We start from the raw sequence: 18,120 nt of genomic DNA, 5'->3' as shown, positions 1-18,120 counted from the left end.
CCGCCAGCCCTCACAACCACGGAAAAGACCCCAGAATCCCTGAAACAATAACCGGACAACGCAGAGCCACACGGGAGAAACCAAACCAGGTGCACATAATCATTACTTTAAGAAAGAACTGCAATTTCCAGGGTCCTTAGGAGCGTGACATCACCGATGCCCGGGTCAAGCAAAGAACCAGGAGGAGCCACGGAAAAGCCTAAACACAGAAAAACACAGGAGAAGGACAGCATGGCACGCTCACCAATAGGATTCCGGTGATCACGGCATTCAAGAAGGACCAGACATCTCCCGATCGAGCGCCGTTGACAACCCGAACACTGCAGGATGCTAACCCCGCAGATGCACGCCGGGAGCCGCACACTGCCTGCTGAACAGCTGTAAAAAAAGGGGGGGCAGACGCGGGGAAGATGGACGCCACCACATCAGGAGAAGGGGGACCAACAAGTTTGAAATAGAATGGGGGGAAGACATATGACACTGAAAAAGCGAGGAGAACAGCGAGCATGAAGAACCGGCAACGAACGCAGAGCTGACGGAAATGGAAGAAGAGGATTGGACCGCACCTGGACCTAAGTAGGACGCTGAACAGGTGAGTTGATTAGACTGAACCGCCCGCAGGGAGGAGTAACCAGGTAAACGCACTGCTCGAGTTGCCTGCCCAAAATACTCCCAGGGTCGTTCACATGTTTATACATTTTTTAAATATTTTGCTGCCAACCCAGTTTATTGAGTCACACAGACAGTGATGTCATCATTTTGCCAAAAACATCCACACGATTTTACAAATATTTTATGTTAGCCTTTATTATGAAAGTTAGAATACACATCTCATAATATTATTCCATGTATTTATGAGAATAAGGGTGGAAAAACCAAAAAACACATCCTTCGTACTGATTCAGGTGACTCAGAACATTTAGTGCTCATTTATAATATTGTCGTGTTAATATGTGTAAAGTACAGTTTTACAAAAATAAATATCTTTTTGACAAAATTGTTCCAAACATTTCAGTTATATTAACATTGCATTGTATTTACATTACCGAAAATCTTTTCTAAATTGATCATGTTTTACAATAAATTCTATAATTTAAACAAACAAACAAGTAAAGCTATTTCTTATCAAATGTCTACAAAGAAGTGCTGCTGCATAGTTTGCTTGAGAACTAAAGGAAAAGCAAAAAGCATACCTTCAACTTTAAAAGGGATGAAACACCCTAGTTCAGGTTACAAAAGGCAGCTGAAAGGCTTGACATAGAAAGTTAAACATTGATGTTTGACCACAGAGAAAATAGCTGCCATTCTTACATCAGTAGTACAGGGTATGTACAGAAGATAGTACAGAAGATAAAAAAAAAAAAAAAATTCTAGACAAAATTCACACAGTGGTTCATGACTGAATTTAATGTGGAACAGGAACAAAAAATAGAGGTTCCACATTTGCCAAAGAGGGACTTGGTTGCTGACAAAATGGTTAAATACTGGGTTGTGTCCAAAGACGCTGCATTGAAGCTTCAAGACAGAATGCCATCAGACAGGAAGTAGCTAATCATTTCTGTGTAAAGGCCGTGTCACACAGCCTCTATATCCAGTACATTTTGTGCATATTGCATGGATATAAACTGGAAATTCATGAAGATATGTGGAAAAGGTGACAAAAGTTGGGGATTTTATGTGAATGTTTTGCAGATGTGTCATGAATAAACCTTGTTAAAACCACGGAAGTACGAATAAACTACATGCGTGAAAAGTCAGTTAGACATGCGTCGTGAAAAGCCATTAATTTGCACATGGATTTTGCAAAAATTACGCACAATTGCATTAGATTTACATAATAATTGCGTAGGAACTACGTAAAAATACACATTAACAGCATAAATCTCAACTGACCAAAAATGCTGAACAGCTCAAAATGGAATTGACGTAAAGACCCGTCGGCTGAAACCTTCAGCGGACATCTGGGCACATCGACAAATGCCGAACACAAGAACTACTTATAAATTATGTATATCACGAAAATATCATGAAAGACCAATATTTCAGATGTGGAAAATGCACAAAATGTACGTAGTGGCTGTGTGGCACGACCTTAAGCTGCCCAGCATGTTTTCTGGCAAGATGGGAGGACCTAACACCAGATGTTTGATGAAAATATCTCAACATCTTCTAATTATTGGAATCATAAAAAGGTTTCATAAAGAATGCGCCAAGAACTTGTACGGGTCTTTGACCCCTATGGGTGCTGCGGGTTTATGGGTTGTCCAGGCCTGTAGAGGGTCACAGAGAGGAGCCTTTTGCAATACAGCCTTAGATCCAGTGTTTACATTCTTTCGACTACCGTAACTTTTCTCTCATTTACGCAATTAATGCAATTCAAGCAGATTCTGAAACAAAAGAAAAGCAGCCTTGGGCTGATTTGCAACACTTTACAGTTGTGAAGTGTTTACGCAATCAACATAAATCATCTGATTCCGTTGCAGAGAAAAGCGTTGTTATGCAACACCTTATCATCATAAAGAATGTGTGTTATTTAGATGTCAACGGTGACATCTCCGGTGTTAAAGCGTTAAAGGTGTGTCTTGCAGTTCCTTTGAAGCTCGTATGGGCACCTTATGGAACGTACGATTGGCGTGTGTGTGCGAAGTGTATCATGAAGTACTTGTTACACACACTAATGACGTACGGGTGATGACGTAAGGTGCCACACTCTTGATACTAGTGAGGTGTGATTACTGACTCCTTGGTGACCGCGCACAAATGCTGCACGCACAAGGTGTGCACATGATGTGTTAGTTCCTGTAGGATGCCCACGCAAACTACAGTCTGATTGTCCAATTCCCTAATTTGTAACAGTCAGGCTGCACACACGAAGCTCGCAGTTATCACCTGAACAGCCCTAAAGAGCCCCATGCACAGTGCACAGCTGTGGTAAAACCCTACTTCACCATTACTTCCCCTTACCTGTTAAAGTGTTTGTTACAACCTGTCACTCGCAGCATGCCTGTAGAAAAAACTTTGTATGAAGATCTTACAAAGTTTTCATAGATCATAGACCAGTGGGTGGTTTATGATCCTAAAATGTTGTGCATGCCCTGCAAATGTTTGCCCATTTTTCGGTTGCAGACAGCCTCTAACAGCAGTTGTGACTTAGGAATTACTTGGGTTGTCCTGTTTGTGTCATCACTGTGGTATTTGTGTAACTTGGAACATGTCTTTTAAATACTTTAAAGCCTGTTTTTTTTCTTTCAAACAATAGATGAGATTTGTTAATTCAAGGTGATCGTTCTCAAGCCTTTTCAATCAATGCCGGTTTTTGAAGCTAGTAAAAAGGCAATATCCTATATATACTTGAATTTTTAAAAACGGAAAAAAAACAGAAGTGGTTTAGATTTAGAAGTAACATGTTACATTTAGCCACCATGTTGGTAGATCATTTTGTCTTTGTGTCAGATGACAGCATGACATGTGAGAGGCTAGTGGAACAAAAGGAGAGGGGTTGACCGGCTGCTTCAAACGTCCGTGTCCAGCGGGGGAGGGAAGTCGAGACACGGTGACAGCGAGTCCTGGCTGTGTGTGGAGCTAATCCCAGTGTCTGAGTCTGTGTCGGTAACATCCACAGGCAACAGGCTCTGTTTGACTTTCATGGCCTGGGACAAGCTGCATTGACCCTCACTGTTCAGAGGGATAGATACGGGCTGCTTTTCCTCTATGCAGTCTATGATTTGCAGCAAGTTCAGTTGGGTGGCCAACTGCCAGCACTCCTGGTCTTTGGCCATCAATGCACTGTCAAAATACATTAGCTGCTTCTCTATTTCTGCAGTCTGGTTATGAAGACTCACTCCATTTATTATGCTATCTTGCATTTCATCTTTTAATCTATCCAGTTCAGAAATGTAAGGCTCATTTCCAGCTTCAGTGGGGAACTCAGAGGCTGTTGCAGCTCCTGTCTGCTCCCGATCCTTGTCTTGAACCAAAGGTAGGTCCGCTTTCCTTAACTCTGTGTCAATTTCCTGGGAAAGCTGAAGGATGAGCTCCCGATGCCTCTCAACTTGTAATTCCAGTTCCTGAACTCCATCATTGGTAAGCAAAAACTCCATGAGCTGCTCCTCCCTCTGAGTTGCTGAGTCCGGTCCAGAAGTCTGCGACCCTAAACTGTAGGAGTCGGCTTCCTTTTGTTCTTGCAGCTCAATGCGCTCGATCTCCAGATCCAGCTCTCTTATTCGCTGGAACTGCTCTCTGATTATGTGGTCCTGGTGCAAAATAAGCTGCACCATCCGATCGATCTCTTCCGTGCCCAGGAAACCCCTGTTCTCCTTGTGTAGTTTCTCGAGTTTCCGGAAAGCTTTCTTCACCATGCGTTTCTGCTTCTCTGCCGGCAGGGGCTGGGCATACTGCGTGCGACCATATTCGCATCGTTTGGGCTTGGCTCCTTTTGCCTTTAAACCCTTCTTGGCAGGCTGAGGCACAAAGTCACTTGTTTTCACCAGGATGAACTGTATAAATGGTCTCTGGTCACCCCATGCATACCAGAGTCTAAGGATCCTGGTTAGAGGAGGCAGCGCTCTCTCAAAGCCCTTCCACCGCTCAATCAGACAGAAGTCTTTGGGCTCCCCATGAAGAAGCAGCTTACTCTCTGGGACAGATTTGTGATCCTCTAGTAAAGCCTGAATCACATCTGCACACGTTGTGTGCTTGGTTACTCCACAGACAACCTTCTCCTCATTGCAGACGGTAACTTGAATCTCCTTTCCAACCACAGGCTCGGGATCTTTTGTCCTAGTTGAGAGACAAACAACAAAAGTTACAGTTGTAGCTTCTAATCATTCCTAATCATTCTGACAAAAACGTTCATTCCTAACCCATTGTTTGTTCAATGATATGGATATTTGGAGATTTGGAGTAGTTCCACCACCACATCCTAACAAGCCTGTTGCTGTGCCCAAGAATGCAAAGGGTTAAACTCTCAAAACAAAAAGCCACCAAGTTACAAAACGTTACCCTTGTGCTATCCTATGGGGTCAAGATGACCATTGACTTGTTCTCCCTAACATGACAAAGGTGGATAAAGTTGGAAGATTTCATGTAATCCATGGACACCAGTGAAGATCACAAATCGTTGAAGAAAACAGGTTCAGCGCACTGCGGGGGTCGGCAACCCATAATGTTGAAAGAGCCAAATTGGACAACTTCATCAAGCAAGTGCACGGAAATGACGGTGGTTCGATTTCCATCAGCCACCTGCCTAGCGGTCCGCTAAAAGCTTCCTCCTCTCTGAGACTGTTCGGAGTCGTGCGGTGTATGGAACACGAACAGTTCTCCAGCGCAGCTAGTTGATTGACAGCTCAACTTTTTGACAGCCTTGTCCATTTTTCCTGCTGCAATTGACGTACCTGCTGGGCGTTACAGTCTTGATTCTACACATTCTTACAGCATTGGAATACGTTAAGAATGTTTGTGTCTTGTTTTTCCTCCTACAGAAACCATATTAAAACAAAAAATATATTTCTTTCCCCCATCTTTTTACATTTTCAAACATTTTTGAAAATGCTCCAGGGAGCCACTAGGGCAGCGCTAAAGAGCCGCATGCGGCGCCTGAGCCGGGGGTTGCCGACCCCTGGTCTAGTGGGTCTAGATGAGCCAACTCCCAATGTTAAAGTGTTTAGGATAGCACAAGGGTTAAAAATGATTAATATTTTTCCAAGTCATTCAAACACAGCAGTGACAACAGTAAACACTACTTCCTGCAAGTCTGTCCAATAGTTTCAACAAGCCCTGGATACCTTCCAACTTAGCAGGTTTGCAGTGTTTGCACATGACAGAGAGAAGTAATGGCTCCAGCCTCATGGCATTTGTGGTCTTTGTGCATGCACAGAGTGGGATTTAAAATTCTATGTTCATTTCACTAAATAAATGTCCAGTTGTGTATTTATTGAAAGAAATAGGAAAATGGATGAAATTGCTTATTTTCTAAAACTTTTGAAAAGATGTGGATTAGATCGACTATACGGTATATTTTGAGCAAACAACCAAATTTCATAAATGCAACTTTTAAAAACTTTGATTGCTTTTAACTTTTGTTCCAATTTATTTACGAAGGTAACATCGTTGCAAAAAGCAAAACATGTTCAGAAAATAGTTCTTTTTTCAAAAAAATCCTAAAGCTGTGTTCATAGTGAACCTGATTTTGTTTCTATGTTTAGTCAAGGTACAGACGCAATCAGAGGCCCTGTGGCGTGTTGTAAGTGTTTGACGAAAGGTCTGGTTCCAGAGCATTTTGGTTGGCGTGACAACGAGGCGCCACAAAAATTCTGTTGCCGGGCAAATATTTGGCCAGGCAAGAGCAAATATCGGAACTTTGCGGGAGAATGCGTGTCATGTCAACCAATTAGCAACTCAAAATTGTTCCCGTGACAAGTTGATGACATGACAAGAGGGTAAAGTCTAAAACCAAAAATAATCTGATCGTTCTCTACCTAAACTTAATGATATTTTCTTATTTTAATTTCTATTACCATATTTTTATGCCCATAGGGTGCATTGGGTTATAGGGCCCCGTTTCAGTTATGGGTGCTTGTTCTGCCTTTACAAAAGGCGCACCGGGTTTTAAGTCGCGGGCACGTTACCACATACCGGTAAAACATGCATGCTAGTGTGTGTTTAAAAAAAGGCAGCGGGAGAAAAACTGAGTTGGTTGTGATTTATTTTTTCATTGTTTCAATTATAAAACAGCATCCAAAAATTCATCAAAGTCCTCATCTTCTTTATCTGAAATGAACCGCTGGGATAAATTTTTGTCAAACACGCCAGGTTCCCTATTGTCATTGTCAGAGTCCGTCTCGTTGCCATGTGGCTCTTCATTAATGATGCCAGCTTTTGCAAAAGTTCAAAGAACATTGAAAGCACACACGTTAACCCAAGTATCTACAATCCATTCACAGATTGTGCCGTAACTAGCCCAGCGCTGCCTCCCAGACTTAGTGAAAATGTTTTCACTTTCCGTTATCCATCCCTCCCACGCCAATCGCAACTTTACTTTGAATGCCCTGTTTATCCCTTGTGCTATCCTATGACCACACATTTACATTGATGTGTTCTCCCTACCATGACAAAGTAAATAAAGGTGGAAAGATTTCATGTAATCCATGGACACCAGTGAAGATCACAAATCATTGAAGAAAAAAAGTTCAGAGCACTGTCTAGTGGGTCTAGATGACCCAACTCCCAATGTTAAAGTGCCTAGGATAGCACAAGGGTTGCACCGATGTCCAGCGGTTGGAGTTCCTTCGTCAGGCGTCCAGGAATGACAACAAGCTCCGACTTCATTTGCTTCACTTGTTTTTTCACAGAAGCTGTGAGATGTGGAGTCAGAGATTAACAGAAACGGTGACGCGTGGAAAAAAAACAAAGGGTCTCTTCTTTCACACCCACACTTCCCTCCCCCGTTCTCATGCTGTCTTCTTCTACGTCCTCTGCCGAAGTCCCATAATAACACCGCAGGCCAATGACGCCTCACATGGCGCCCCCAAAATTTTGGAGAAAATTTAAGACTTTAAAGAGCGCCTTATGGTCATGAAAATACAGTATTTTTTCCCTCCTTGGATTAGAAAGTCATCAAATTGGCTCACAAAGAGAATGAAGTTCCGGTGAAAGTGTTTGTCATTCAGACACACCTCCAGCATGGTAAACCTCACCATACTGGGAGAGTCTCTGGATGATGTGATGAACCCAGACATGGAGATGTGATTACCGTTGCTTTTGTAGAGTTCTTCAAAATAAATAAACCTGATTTTAGGCATGCACAATTTATAGCAATTTTTTATTATTATTGCAATATCAAACTGTAAAATACACATATCGCAAAATGTGGCAAAAACTGCATTAAGTTACCTTAAATGTGCTAAAAATATTTTTGCGGCAGCTTGAAGTAGTTAACGAATCAAATAAACCTCTTTATGCATTTGGCCAATCGGATGGACTCTTTCCATCATTGAATAATTGGATGGAGTCCTTCTGTGTTAGATGATTGCCTCCTATGTAGATGAGGGTCATTTGGAGTGTAATTAAAGTTATGTTGACTCTTATTTAAGTTATAATGTTTTTCATGTATGGCAAGTTATATCGTCATCACAATATTGATCATAACTATCACATTTTACGAGTTTTTCTCATATCTTGCAGCCCTACCTGAGTTCTACACAACATTTGTGTCTTCTGTGTGTTGCCAATGCTTTCACGTAGCAATGAGGCTAAAAACTCTGGACAGTGGCTTCTCTTACACGTGACGGGAGCATCTAGTTTATGAACACATTTTAGAACAAGCGTCAAATGACGACTTTACAACATAAATCACATATAGTGTGACCACAGCATAAAGATCTGTTTCAGATATTAGATAACCTTAGCCTGAAAGGGCGAGGAGAGCCAATGTGATCAAGGTCACAGAGGTATATTTTCCCTGTATTTAACTCCCATTTTATCATATAACTTAAAAAGAGTCTAAACCAGGGGTGGAGCTACGGGGGGCATGGAGGGGGCTGCTGCCCCCCTAGCAAAAACTTTTGCCTCCCTTCCCTACATTTTTGCATCGATATTAGTATCATTATCGACAAAGATTTAAAAAATCATCACTACAAGATTCTTTAAGCATTGCAAAAATAACAAAAGATTACGTTTAAATGACATAAAAACAATAATATCAATAATACTGTTTAGGAATATGTATTTTTGATCCTTTCATTTGTAATGGCCCTCCAACCTGGTGTTTTGCCACCATTCTAAAGTCTTAAGCCCCCCCTCCTGGCCCCAATAGAAAACGTTCTAGCTTTGCCCCTGGTCTAAAATACGAAGGGTACCCAGCAGAGGCAGGACACTCTCAGTGATGTCTGTAAGAACTGCAGCATGTGGGAAGTCTGTCAACCTACTACTGTTGATGGCCGCTTACTGTTTATATGTCATTGCTCTGCTTTAATGCTTTTCTTTTGGCCAGCGAGCAGAAAAACTGCCTTCTCCCATTTTGTACTGCCTGGCTTGATTCTATTAGGGTGCCCCTCATCGTCTTACTCATCACTGATGATCACGTAATGGTTCAATTCTGAGCTATTTAACCCCAAAGCCCTCATTAACTTTTCATGTGGACCGTGAAATTTATTTGAAAATTGACCACTGATGGGCCCACTATATTCATTTTTTACTTGGTTAATGGAGCACCGGTAATAGCCCAGACCTAATATCCATTAATTAAACGATAGTCACCGGCAATGCAGACAGCAACAAGTAATCAAATAAGTCTGTAAGATTGCAGACAGTTGAATCTGATTTTTAGATAAATAATGATGAATCATGTCATTGTTTCCATGAGCAATGTGTTTAAATATTTTCCTAGTCATATGTATGAGTTGCTGCATTATTTCTGGCAAAAACTGAGAAAGTTCTGTTAGCTTTGGAATTAGAGGTTATTCTATAAGCAAATGTAGGTTATGTTATATCTTTGCAATAATTTCCCTTCTAAAAAAAACCCTCTTTCTTATAGAGACGATAAAAAAAAGGTTTCCTTCATACAAAAAGAACATACGATGTCAATATTGTTAAATTCTGAATGTAAGCTTCAACCTTAAATTACAAAGCCTTAAAGTGGCAGTGATACTATTATCTAATTATATCATATCTGAGCAAATTGAAGCATCTTCCTTGAACTGTAGGTCAAATGGTTTTCTTTACAATAAATTGAGAAACTGTGATTTTTTACAATTATGTTTCTGTTTGGACTGACATTTAAGTGTAGTACAGTTTGTACTTTAGTACTATAAAAAGGAATAATTTAATGTGGAAAACAAATATGTATACTATTCATTGGTATCAGAACATTTTAGTAGATTTGTAGGTTTGTGTCTTTATCTGCTCTGATAATTTTGCTTGACTGCAGCTCATTTTAAACCAGTGATCATCAGAGGAACGAGCGCTAGAAAAAAAAAAATCCACACTTTACCAAGACGATACAAATGTCCCTTTAGGCACAGACTTGTAGACAAGATGCATTAGAGCAGGATTAGTCAAAAAGGATTATCAAAAGTGCATTAGCACACTGTGTGCCGATTCTTATGGCCCGTACACACCGGGACGAATATTCGCCAGGCGTTATTCGCCAGCGTTTTTCGCCACGTTTTTTGTGTTCACACCCAGGCGATTTTCGCTGACGATGAGTGGAGTGAACATGCAATTTCATTCCCTGACATTAGATGGCGCTTAATGTAAAACAGAAATACTCCTGTACACAAGGTGGCGCTGCGCAACTTTACGCTTCTTAAAGTCGCTTTTCACTCAGAAGAAGAGAGCAAGTTTTTACACGCTTGTCAGAATCAAACAAAGAAAACATGAATATTTCAAGCATCAGTAGCTCCAACTGGTGCTTGGTTCGGGGATGTTTTAGAATGTCCGTCATTATTGCTTCGCGGCTGTGTAGACGCTACTTGGCGTCTATCTTCTTCGCTGGTATGTGTGCTCAGCAAGGCAGTTTTGTGTTTGAGCGCCCCCAAGTTGTGTTTTACTGTAACTTCAGAAGCTCCAGACACGTGAGCAAAAGCGCCGTTCTCATTGGTCGAGTAGATTTCGACGCGACGCGTCGAAAAAAAAAAAAGAACCCGAGGCGTTTTTTTTTTTTGACGCTTTAACGCCTGGCGTTTTTTCGCGTCGGTGTGCACACTCTCATTGGGGCCCTTTGTTTAGTCACGAGGCGTTAAACGTCGGCGAAAATCGCCGGCGAAATTCGTCCCGGTGTGAACAGGCCTTTACAGGAGGAAAAGACAAAGTTTCAGTTCCCACTCCACGAAAAAAGATTCTGCCAGAAACCTGTGTATTCTGCGGCTGACTAAGGTGTTGAAAATGCGATGTGTACTGTTTTGTACTGGTTAACGGTTAATCACAGCCTTGAAAACGAGCAAAGCACAGCAAATACCTGAGTTGTGTGCAGATCACAGGAGTCCCGGATGCCTGTGGCGTTTCAAGACAACATGCATGAGAAGTTCGGAAGAAGCAGTACCTGCTAGATGTAGCCAATGCTGTGCTCCAAAGAAAGCAAAGGGAGAACACACAACTAACCCTGTCTGTGCAGCCTAACCTAAAACAGCTGCATAACTTTTGGCATTTGTTGGTGTCAGAAATCTAAAGCAGAGTTCAGCCAAAGTGCTTTACTGAAGAATATGAAAGCATGTTTTGGTGCTTATCAATGTACACAGAGACTGATAAAACATGCAATAGAGCGATTATGTGTATTTTGGTAACTCCAGCTTTCAGCTGTACAGGAAAAGGCTACAGCAAAGCAGGGAAACACCTGCGTTTGTCCTGCACCACAATCAACAACTCCCAGGCAACATCCTACGGCCACAGTAAAGGAACAGAAGCCGGAAGACTAATAATGGATTCCATATCAGTCACTGCAGGCCTGTTTTCAGCCTCCATTAAATGTGGCCAAAATCTTAACAATTGCAAAGTTTTTACATTTCTATTGATTCTTTTCTTACTTTGTATAGAGTTAAAGACTCACTACAATCAAAATAGTGTCTTTGGTGTTTTTAACATGTTTTTGTGGCTTTTTTCTCATGATGGAGGACACTTTTATAAAGAAAATAAGGATTAAAACTGCATTTCTGAGTATTTCTCTATTTAAATTTTGAAGAAGCAGATTAAAAAATGCCTTTGGAAAAAGATTGTAGCTGTGACATGGGTGCTACAGTCAGCAGCCCACAAGCTGCCTGCTCTGTTCCATTCAGAGAGTACTCCTCCACACCAACACAGTCTCGCCCACAACTGAGAGGAGAATTTCTGATGAACTCCTGCTGCTCTGCAGAAACTATGTCCTAGAAAACAACACAGATTTTTTAACTTGTCTAAACCAGTGGGAACACTTCGATACATACTGCCACCATTTAAAGAATGGACCAAAAATTTCATTAAATTATTTTATAAAAGCTAATCAAGCAAGGTTTGTGCTACTAGCAATATATATATATATATATATATATATATATATATATATATATATATATATATATATATATATATATATATATATATATATATATATATATATATATATCTCAAGTCATCTTCATTATTTAATAGTTTATTTTAATAAAATTGTGAATTAAAGCATATCAACTCTTGAACTGCCCCTTATATAACTTTTTGTAATTTAAACTACCTGGTTTGAGTTAGAATTTAGCTTCAAAACCGTTAATTAGTAATTTTATTTGATGAAATCTGAAAAGTTTTTGATTAAAAAAAAAAGTAACTAATTTTAAAGAGGATTTTTCAAATGCATTCAGCTAAAATGTTGGTTATAGTCGCCTGCTTTCAGCGACAACAAGCTGCTAGCTAGCTGCTCCTGTTTCTGGACATTTATAAGGTATTTCCTGTTAGAACTCAGGCAAAGACTACTTCCTCCTTCCCAGAACTTCCAATCTGCTGTGACTGATAAGCTCCAGAACCCGTTTTCACATCACCTCTGTCAATGTACGCCTGAAAAAGCAAAACCAGTTGGCTTTATGTCCCAAAGCAAGCAAGAAAAAAAAATTCTGAACACTGATAACCTCTAACACAATGCAAAAACATCCAATGATTCAGGTCTTCTTCTCCAATATCAACCTTTATCAAAAGAAGTTGCATGTATCACAGCTCTGAGAGCAGTAAATCCCACAGTCATCCATGGAGGAACACAAAGAAGTGCCACGCATCACTAAAATGATAAGATCACAAATGACGGCTCTCAGTTTCAGTGCAAAAGCAGCTCCAGTTTTTAAAATAAAGTAATCCGGCATCTGAAGCAGCTTTGGTTGCTATGAAAATAAAGCTGTCAATGATGCTGTGGTGATATTTGAACCATGGTCAGAATGAAATCTGGGGGCTTGATGTTACGACAAAGAAGAATTCATGCAGATGAAGATTTCAAACTGAACTGACCCTAAGAAACCCTGGAAAGGTTGGTTGACCTCAGGTTGAACTAAGAGACGGAGACACCCTGGCAGGCGCCAGTCGTGCCCGAAGAAACCATTCCTGAATTATAGGAATTTCAGTTTCAGTTATTGTGTGGAATACTTGTTACAGCTCTGCAGTGGTGACATACCCTTCTTAATTGTAATCCTCATGTAATTCCTTCTGGTGTGGTAAATTTTAACATTGCTCCAGCTTACTACACAGGAGACAGATGCTGTTGAACAAGTCAAAGCAAACAGTCAAGTTCCTCTGCTTTCTTTTGGGACATACGTCCAGATTTGAACAAAAACTGAGGTAGACATGGAATTTTTATCTGTTCAGCATATTTTCTTAAACGTGGAGATTATTACAACTATAAAAGAGAACATCTAGATTTTGAATACAGAAAATCCGTCTCTCAGGTGTGGACTTGCAGGGCCTTTGCAAAACAGCTGGTCACTCAAGGGGACAAGCTTTTGATCCTCTTTTGATCTATTGTATAAGTGTTCCCAGTGGTGTTTTAATTATGATTATGGCGTTTTTAACCAAAATAAAACACTTGTCTCATTTTCTTGGACATAGTTTCTGCAAAGCAACAGGAGTTCATTAGAAATTTACCTCTGAGTTGTGGGCAGGACGGTTGGTGGCGGTTTACATGCTCTCCTTATTGCTTACAGCCCTTCACATCCCCAACCTAACATTACATCAATAATGTTGAGCAATGTTGGAGTTATCCAGTCGTACACTTTAGATCCAGATTCCAGCTCAGACGAGGGAAACTAAGACGTTCATGGATCTATTTGTCTGATCTCGATCTTCAGTGACATTTTTTTGTCTGCTCCAGATTCACGATTTGACTAAAGAAATACTCAGATATGGAATTTTAAGCTTCATTTTATCTATATATGTCCTACATCATGAGAAAATTGCTGCAAGAACAAGTCAAAAACACCCAAAACACCTTTTTCATTGGCGTGGGTCTTTAAGATAAAACTAGATGAGATAGAAAGCAAAACTCTCACACTACGATTAAAACAAGACAAAATTCCACCCAACATTTTCAGACCTCACATGTAACCATGGTCTTGTAGTCTTTGAGGTTACTTTGGGAGCTGATTGATCAAAGTCCAGGTTCAAAACAATGTTGGACTTAATTCATTATTGGCAGGATGCACATAAATGGAGCAAGATTTCTGATGAGAAGTAGTTACAAGGGTTTACAGTTAACTAGAAAAATCGACCTGTTACATCCATGACACTTTTTCCCTTTTTGTCAAATTTGCTAATCTGATAAGTGTTTTCACACATTTCAAGGAGGTAATGTGAAGAAAATGACAAAATGTTCAAACCAGCTTTGCATTTTTGTTGTGACATGAACATCGACTGACCAAAGTTATCTGCATGAAAAATAGATATTGAAGTTGTTTCTCATGCAACATCTGCCCGTTCACCATCTAACACAGGCTATCTGTCTCTATGCGTCCTTTAGTATTGTACTATTGATGCTCACAAAGCAGAAGAGGGGTTAAAAGTGGACGGTTGGGTGTCGACATCTGGCGTAACCCTTGTTCTATCCTAGGCACTTTAACATTTGGAGTTGGGTCATCTAGACCCACTAGACAGTGCGCTGAACCTTTTTTCTTCAATGATTTGTGATCTTCACTGGTGTCCATGGATTACATGAAATCTTTCCACCTTTATCCACCTTTGTCATGGTAGGGAGAACACGTCAATGTAAGGGGGGGGTCTTGTAAGATAGCACAAGGGTTAATGATGCTGGAAGTGAAGCAAAGAGACCAACAAATGTGTTGACACTCGTTGTGGTTGGGGGGGAAATGCCCTCTACAAATGCCATGTGTTTAGTTGTAGACATTTATGTTATGTCTAAATGTCATAGGTCATGCTTAAGCAAGGAAAAGTAAGACAGACATGACTCAGCAACCTTTTCCTACAATGATGGTGAGGAAAAATGCTACACAGATCAAATTAAACAAAAACTTATCTAAGAAACCTCCGTTTTTTTATGTGAAAAATGAGTAAACCAAACTTTGAAATGATGAGGCTTCCAGAAAGCAGATACATTTGACTAGAGACTCCAAACAGCTGGTCTTTTAAAACCCAACAATACAGGGGTGGCCAGGACTGGACTTATCTTGAAAAGATAAGAGTTAAGCAACATACTGATCTGGTTGATGTTTACAGTGGCAAAAGGGTAGATAGAGACATTGCAGAGAATCTGCAGAGCTGGACAGAGCAGAGGCCTCTTCCTGTTGCCCTTATCTCACAGAAGATGAGCAATTGTTGAGGAAATAACATTGTTCTATCTGGAAATGTTCATCTCTGGGATGACTCTGCCTCGGATAGGAATCTGTGAGCAAAGACACAACACACCCCTTTCCGCTGTGAATCTACCCACCCCTATTATCCCACCCCTCACTCAGCAGGTCGCCAAAATACGTTTGTGCTTGAAGTAAAAAAAGAAATCCCTTGTTTTTCTCCTGCCTGATTAGGGCTGCACAATATGAGGAATACTTGCAATCTGGGATATTGCCATGAACAAATAGCAAAACAATTACAACCAGTAAATCGTTTCCACTTCACTGCAACAGTTTTTAACTAAAAGTCATCATAACTTCAATTGTACTCTAAATTAAAGCTGGGAGCAGTGTTGTAAGGGCCATAGGTGCTACCTTACCCCCATACTCACTATCTGAGCAGCTGCTTCAAGTCCTTTAAAATCCCCTTCCGTCTCTGCATACCTGGTCAGAGCAGCTCATGACAAATAAATAACAAAAACATGTTTTCAAAATGGCGGCTTTTCTGTTGTCTTTTTTTCCATAGCAACCATTTTATGATTTGGTAGCCTGGGAGTGACGAACGGGTCGTTCTAATTTTTAAGAGACTCATCCACAGTAAATTGTTAAATTTCCTTAGCGACGGAGCTTTTTTGTTACCCACATGTCTAATATAGTCATATTGTATGTTTATTTGTTTAGCTTGAGCAAAGGATTTATGCTTTACATATTCGCAATATTCTTTAAAAACCAACATTTTTCCAAAGTAACTTTTAAAAAATGCTTGTGGCAAAAGATCGAAATCCCTAAGAGGAGTTAAAATTTTTTAGATGCCACTAAAAAGTCTTTTCTTTTTTGAAGATTCAAGATGTCTTCCCGAGGTAAAAGATCAATGAAACCTTGGTTGAGGTTGTAGACTTAACCTGGCTTTCACACACACCCCGCCAATATCGTACAAATAAACGTGTTTTTTTTCCTATATTGCGCAGTAAATGCGCCAAATTTAACACTTGGTCACAAAATGGTCGCCAAGCTGTAGGTCCTGTGGCCATCCCATAATAATCTGGTGGTTGAAATGGTGGCACAGGACTGAAGGGGACTTCTTTGCTCTGGTAATATGTAAACATTGGCGACGCATTTGAGTCAAAACCTGAAGCACTTGGGTTACACGTTTTCGACATGATGTGTTGCCAAAGCCCTGAGTGTTGTGTGGGGACTCTTGAAAGACTTGATTCAAGTCAGAACATTGACGTGGATGACTCCACTGCAACCTTCCTCTGCAGTGTTTCGGTGTGAGACGGAGCCAGTCTGCAAAATCAAACATTTGACTTGTCTGCAGATCTAAACGCTTCAGATAATTATGGGTGCCCCCACGGTAATTACTTCTGCAGTGTACACACAAACATAAAACATCCACTTGAGACAACTTCAGTTTGAAGTTTTATCAAAGCTTCACCTCGTCTATGAGCGAACAGTCTGTTCATGGTGCCACTGCTCAGAGGTTTTACACTAATTAAGCTTAAAAGCCTGTTTTATCTGAACATGATCCAAACCCTTTTTGCTGAGTTTGTTAGAAAACGTGAGGCTTAATAACTCTAGCTAATGAAAAATACTTTTCTTGATCCTTCTGCTGCCATTATAAATCCTGCGAGGGATTAGATTGTGACCCAGATAAGCTAAAAAAAAACCTGTTTACCGCCTATGCAGAGCTAAAAGTCTGCAGTAAAAGATCAAACTTCTCCAGGAATAACAGAAATGGACTTGTGGCCAGCTCTTTTTGCCACCTTATGAAAGCTTGGCATGACCACAGCTGCACATCTACAGGCCAACTAAGGCACTTAAGAAAATTGCTACAGCAAAAGAGCTCAGTCATCCCAGGTAAGATCTATCAAACCAAGGGAAGAATTTAAATGACAGTAGACTTAGATCGTAGAGAAAATGCCCATCTTTGTTGTTAAAAAAGAGACGTTTATTAGAAAGAGGAAACCCTACTAAGGACATATTATGTCGCATAAACAGAGCTCCACCTCCCATCAGTGTGCACACCACTTTACATAACACACAAAATGCTCTTTGTCTACATCTTATACAGAGAATTACTATCAATATACAGAGCACAAGGGTTTTTAGCCAATGAGAAACTGGTTAAACTCTAATACAGGTGTAATGAATTATTCTAACACCAGTAACCTCGTTTTTAACCTTCTTTGGAAAGTCTAAATGATTCCTAAATCAATTTTGAAGGCGCAACACTGTATAGTTACTGAAAACTGAGTTCCTCTCAAACCAGACACGCAGCAGCTATTTCAAAATTTAATCAACAACTAAACTCAATTTACGCGTCATTTGGTGCGTCGTGCGTAATTACCCGCCTGCTGCAGCTTGGCGCAGTGTTTTCCAACACTCCAAAGTAGAGACGCACACATGCGCACAGAAACCCAACACAATCCTCATCGGGTTACCTGTTTTTCATTCGAGCCTTCAGGAAGTTTTTGCCAAACGGAGCCATGGCTCGTATACCCGAAAAGACACGCGATCCGGAGCGCGCTACAGTCCCCGCATGGCAGGCCGTCCCGCACTTCACTCCACTGCAGCGTTTCTGGAAAGTTTGGAAGCGGGACGCCGCAACTCTGTCCGCCCCGTCCGACGGGCGGAGGGAGGCGCGTTCAAAACCCAAATCCGGGGAAAGTCTGCCCCCTTAAGTTCCACCTGCGGGAGCTGCAGCACATGCAGGGGGACGGGAAACTCTTGAACTTGAAATGAACGGGAAAAGGTGGAGGAAGAAAAGTTTTCAATAAGTTCAGACACGTTTGCAAAAACAAGAGGTGACAGGAGGACAAACTGGAGGGTTGACTCA

The 18,120-nt window shown here is 40.8% G+C and overlaps 1 protein-coding gene across 1 annotated transcript; it reads right to left on the bottom strand.

Moving 5' to 3' along the window:
* Positions 1-780: 780 nt before the first annotated feature.
* On the bottom strand, positions 781-18,028 carry rassf9 (Ras association domain family member 9). Its single transcript, XM_004086284.5, has 2 exons — positions 17,726-18,028; positions 781-4,779 (listed from the first exon to the last, which is right to left on the bottom strand). Exons 1-2 carry the CDS (start codon positions 17,770-17,772, stop codon positions 3,513-3,515), a joined length of 1,314 nt encoding a protein of 437 aa, XP_004086332.1. The 5' UTR covers positions 17,773-18,028; the 3' UTR covers positions 781-3,512.
* Between the last annotated feature and the right edge of the window lie 92 nt (positions 18,029-18,120).

The sequence above is a fragment of the Oryzias latipes genome, chromosome 6 (genome assembly GCF_053564925.1).
Source record: "Oryzias latipes strain Hd-rR chromosome 6, Olatipes_Hd-rR_3.1".
NCBI classification, from domain to species: domain Eukaryota; kingdom Metazoa; phylum Chordata; class Actinopteri; order Beloniformes; family Adrianichthyidae; genus Oryzias; species Oryzias latipes.
This window is presented reverse-complemented; position numbering and strand designations above follow the sequence as displayed.

What these genes read in the sequence shown, in the direction of transcription:
- rassf9 (XM_004086284.5), bottom strand. Translation starts at nt 17,772, where the DNA reads ATGGCTCCGTTTGGCAAAAACTTCCTGAAGGCTCGAATGAAAAACAG. An exon ending in AAGGCTCGAATGAAAAACAG is followed by an intron (nt 4,780 to 17,725) that starts GTAACCCGATGA and finishes TCTCTCAACTAG; the next exon opens with GACAAAAGATCCCGAGCCTG.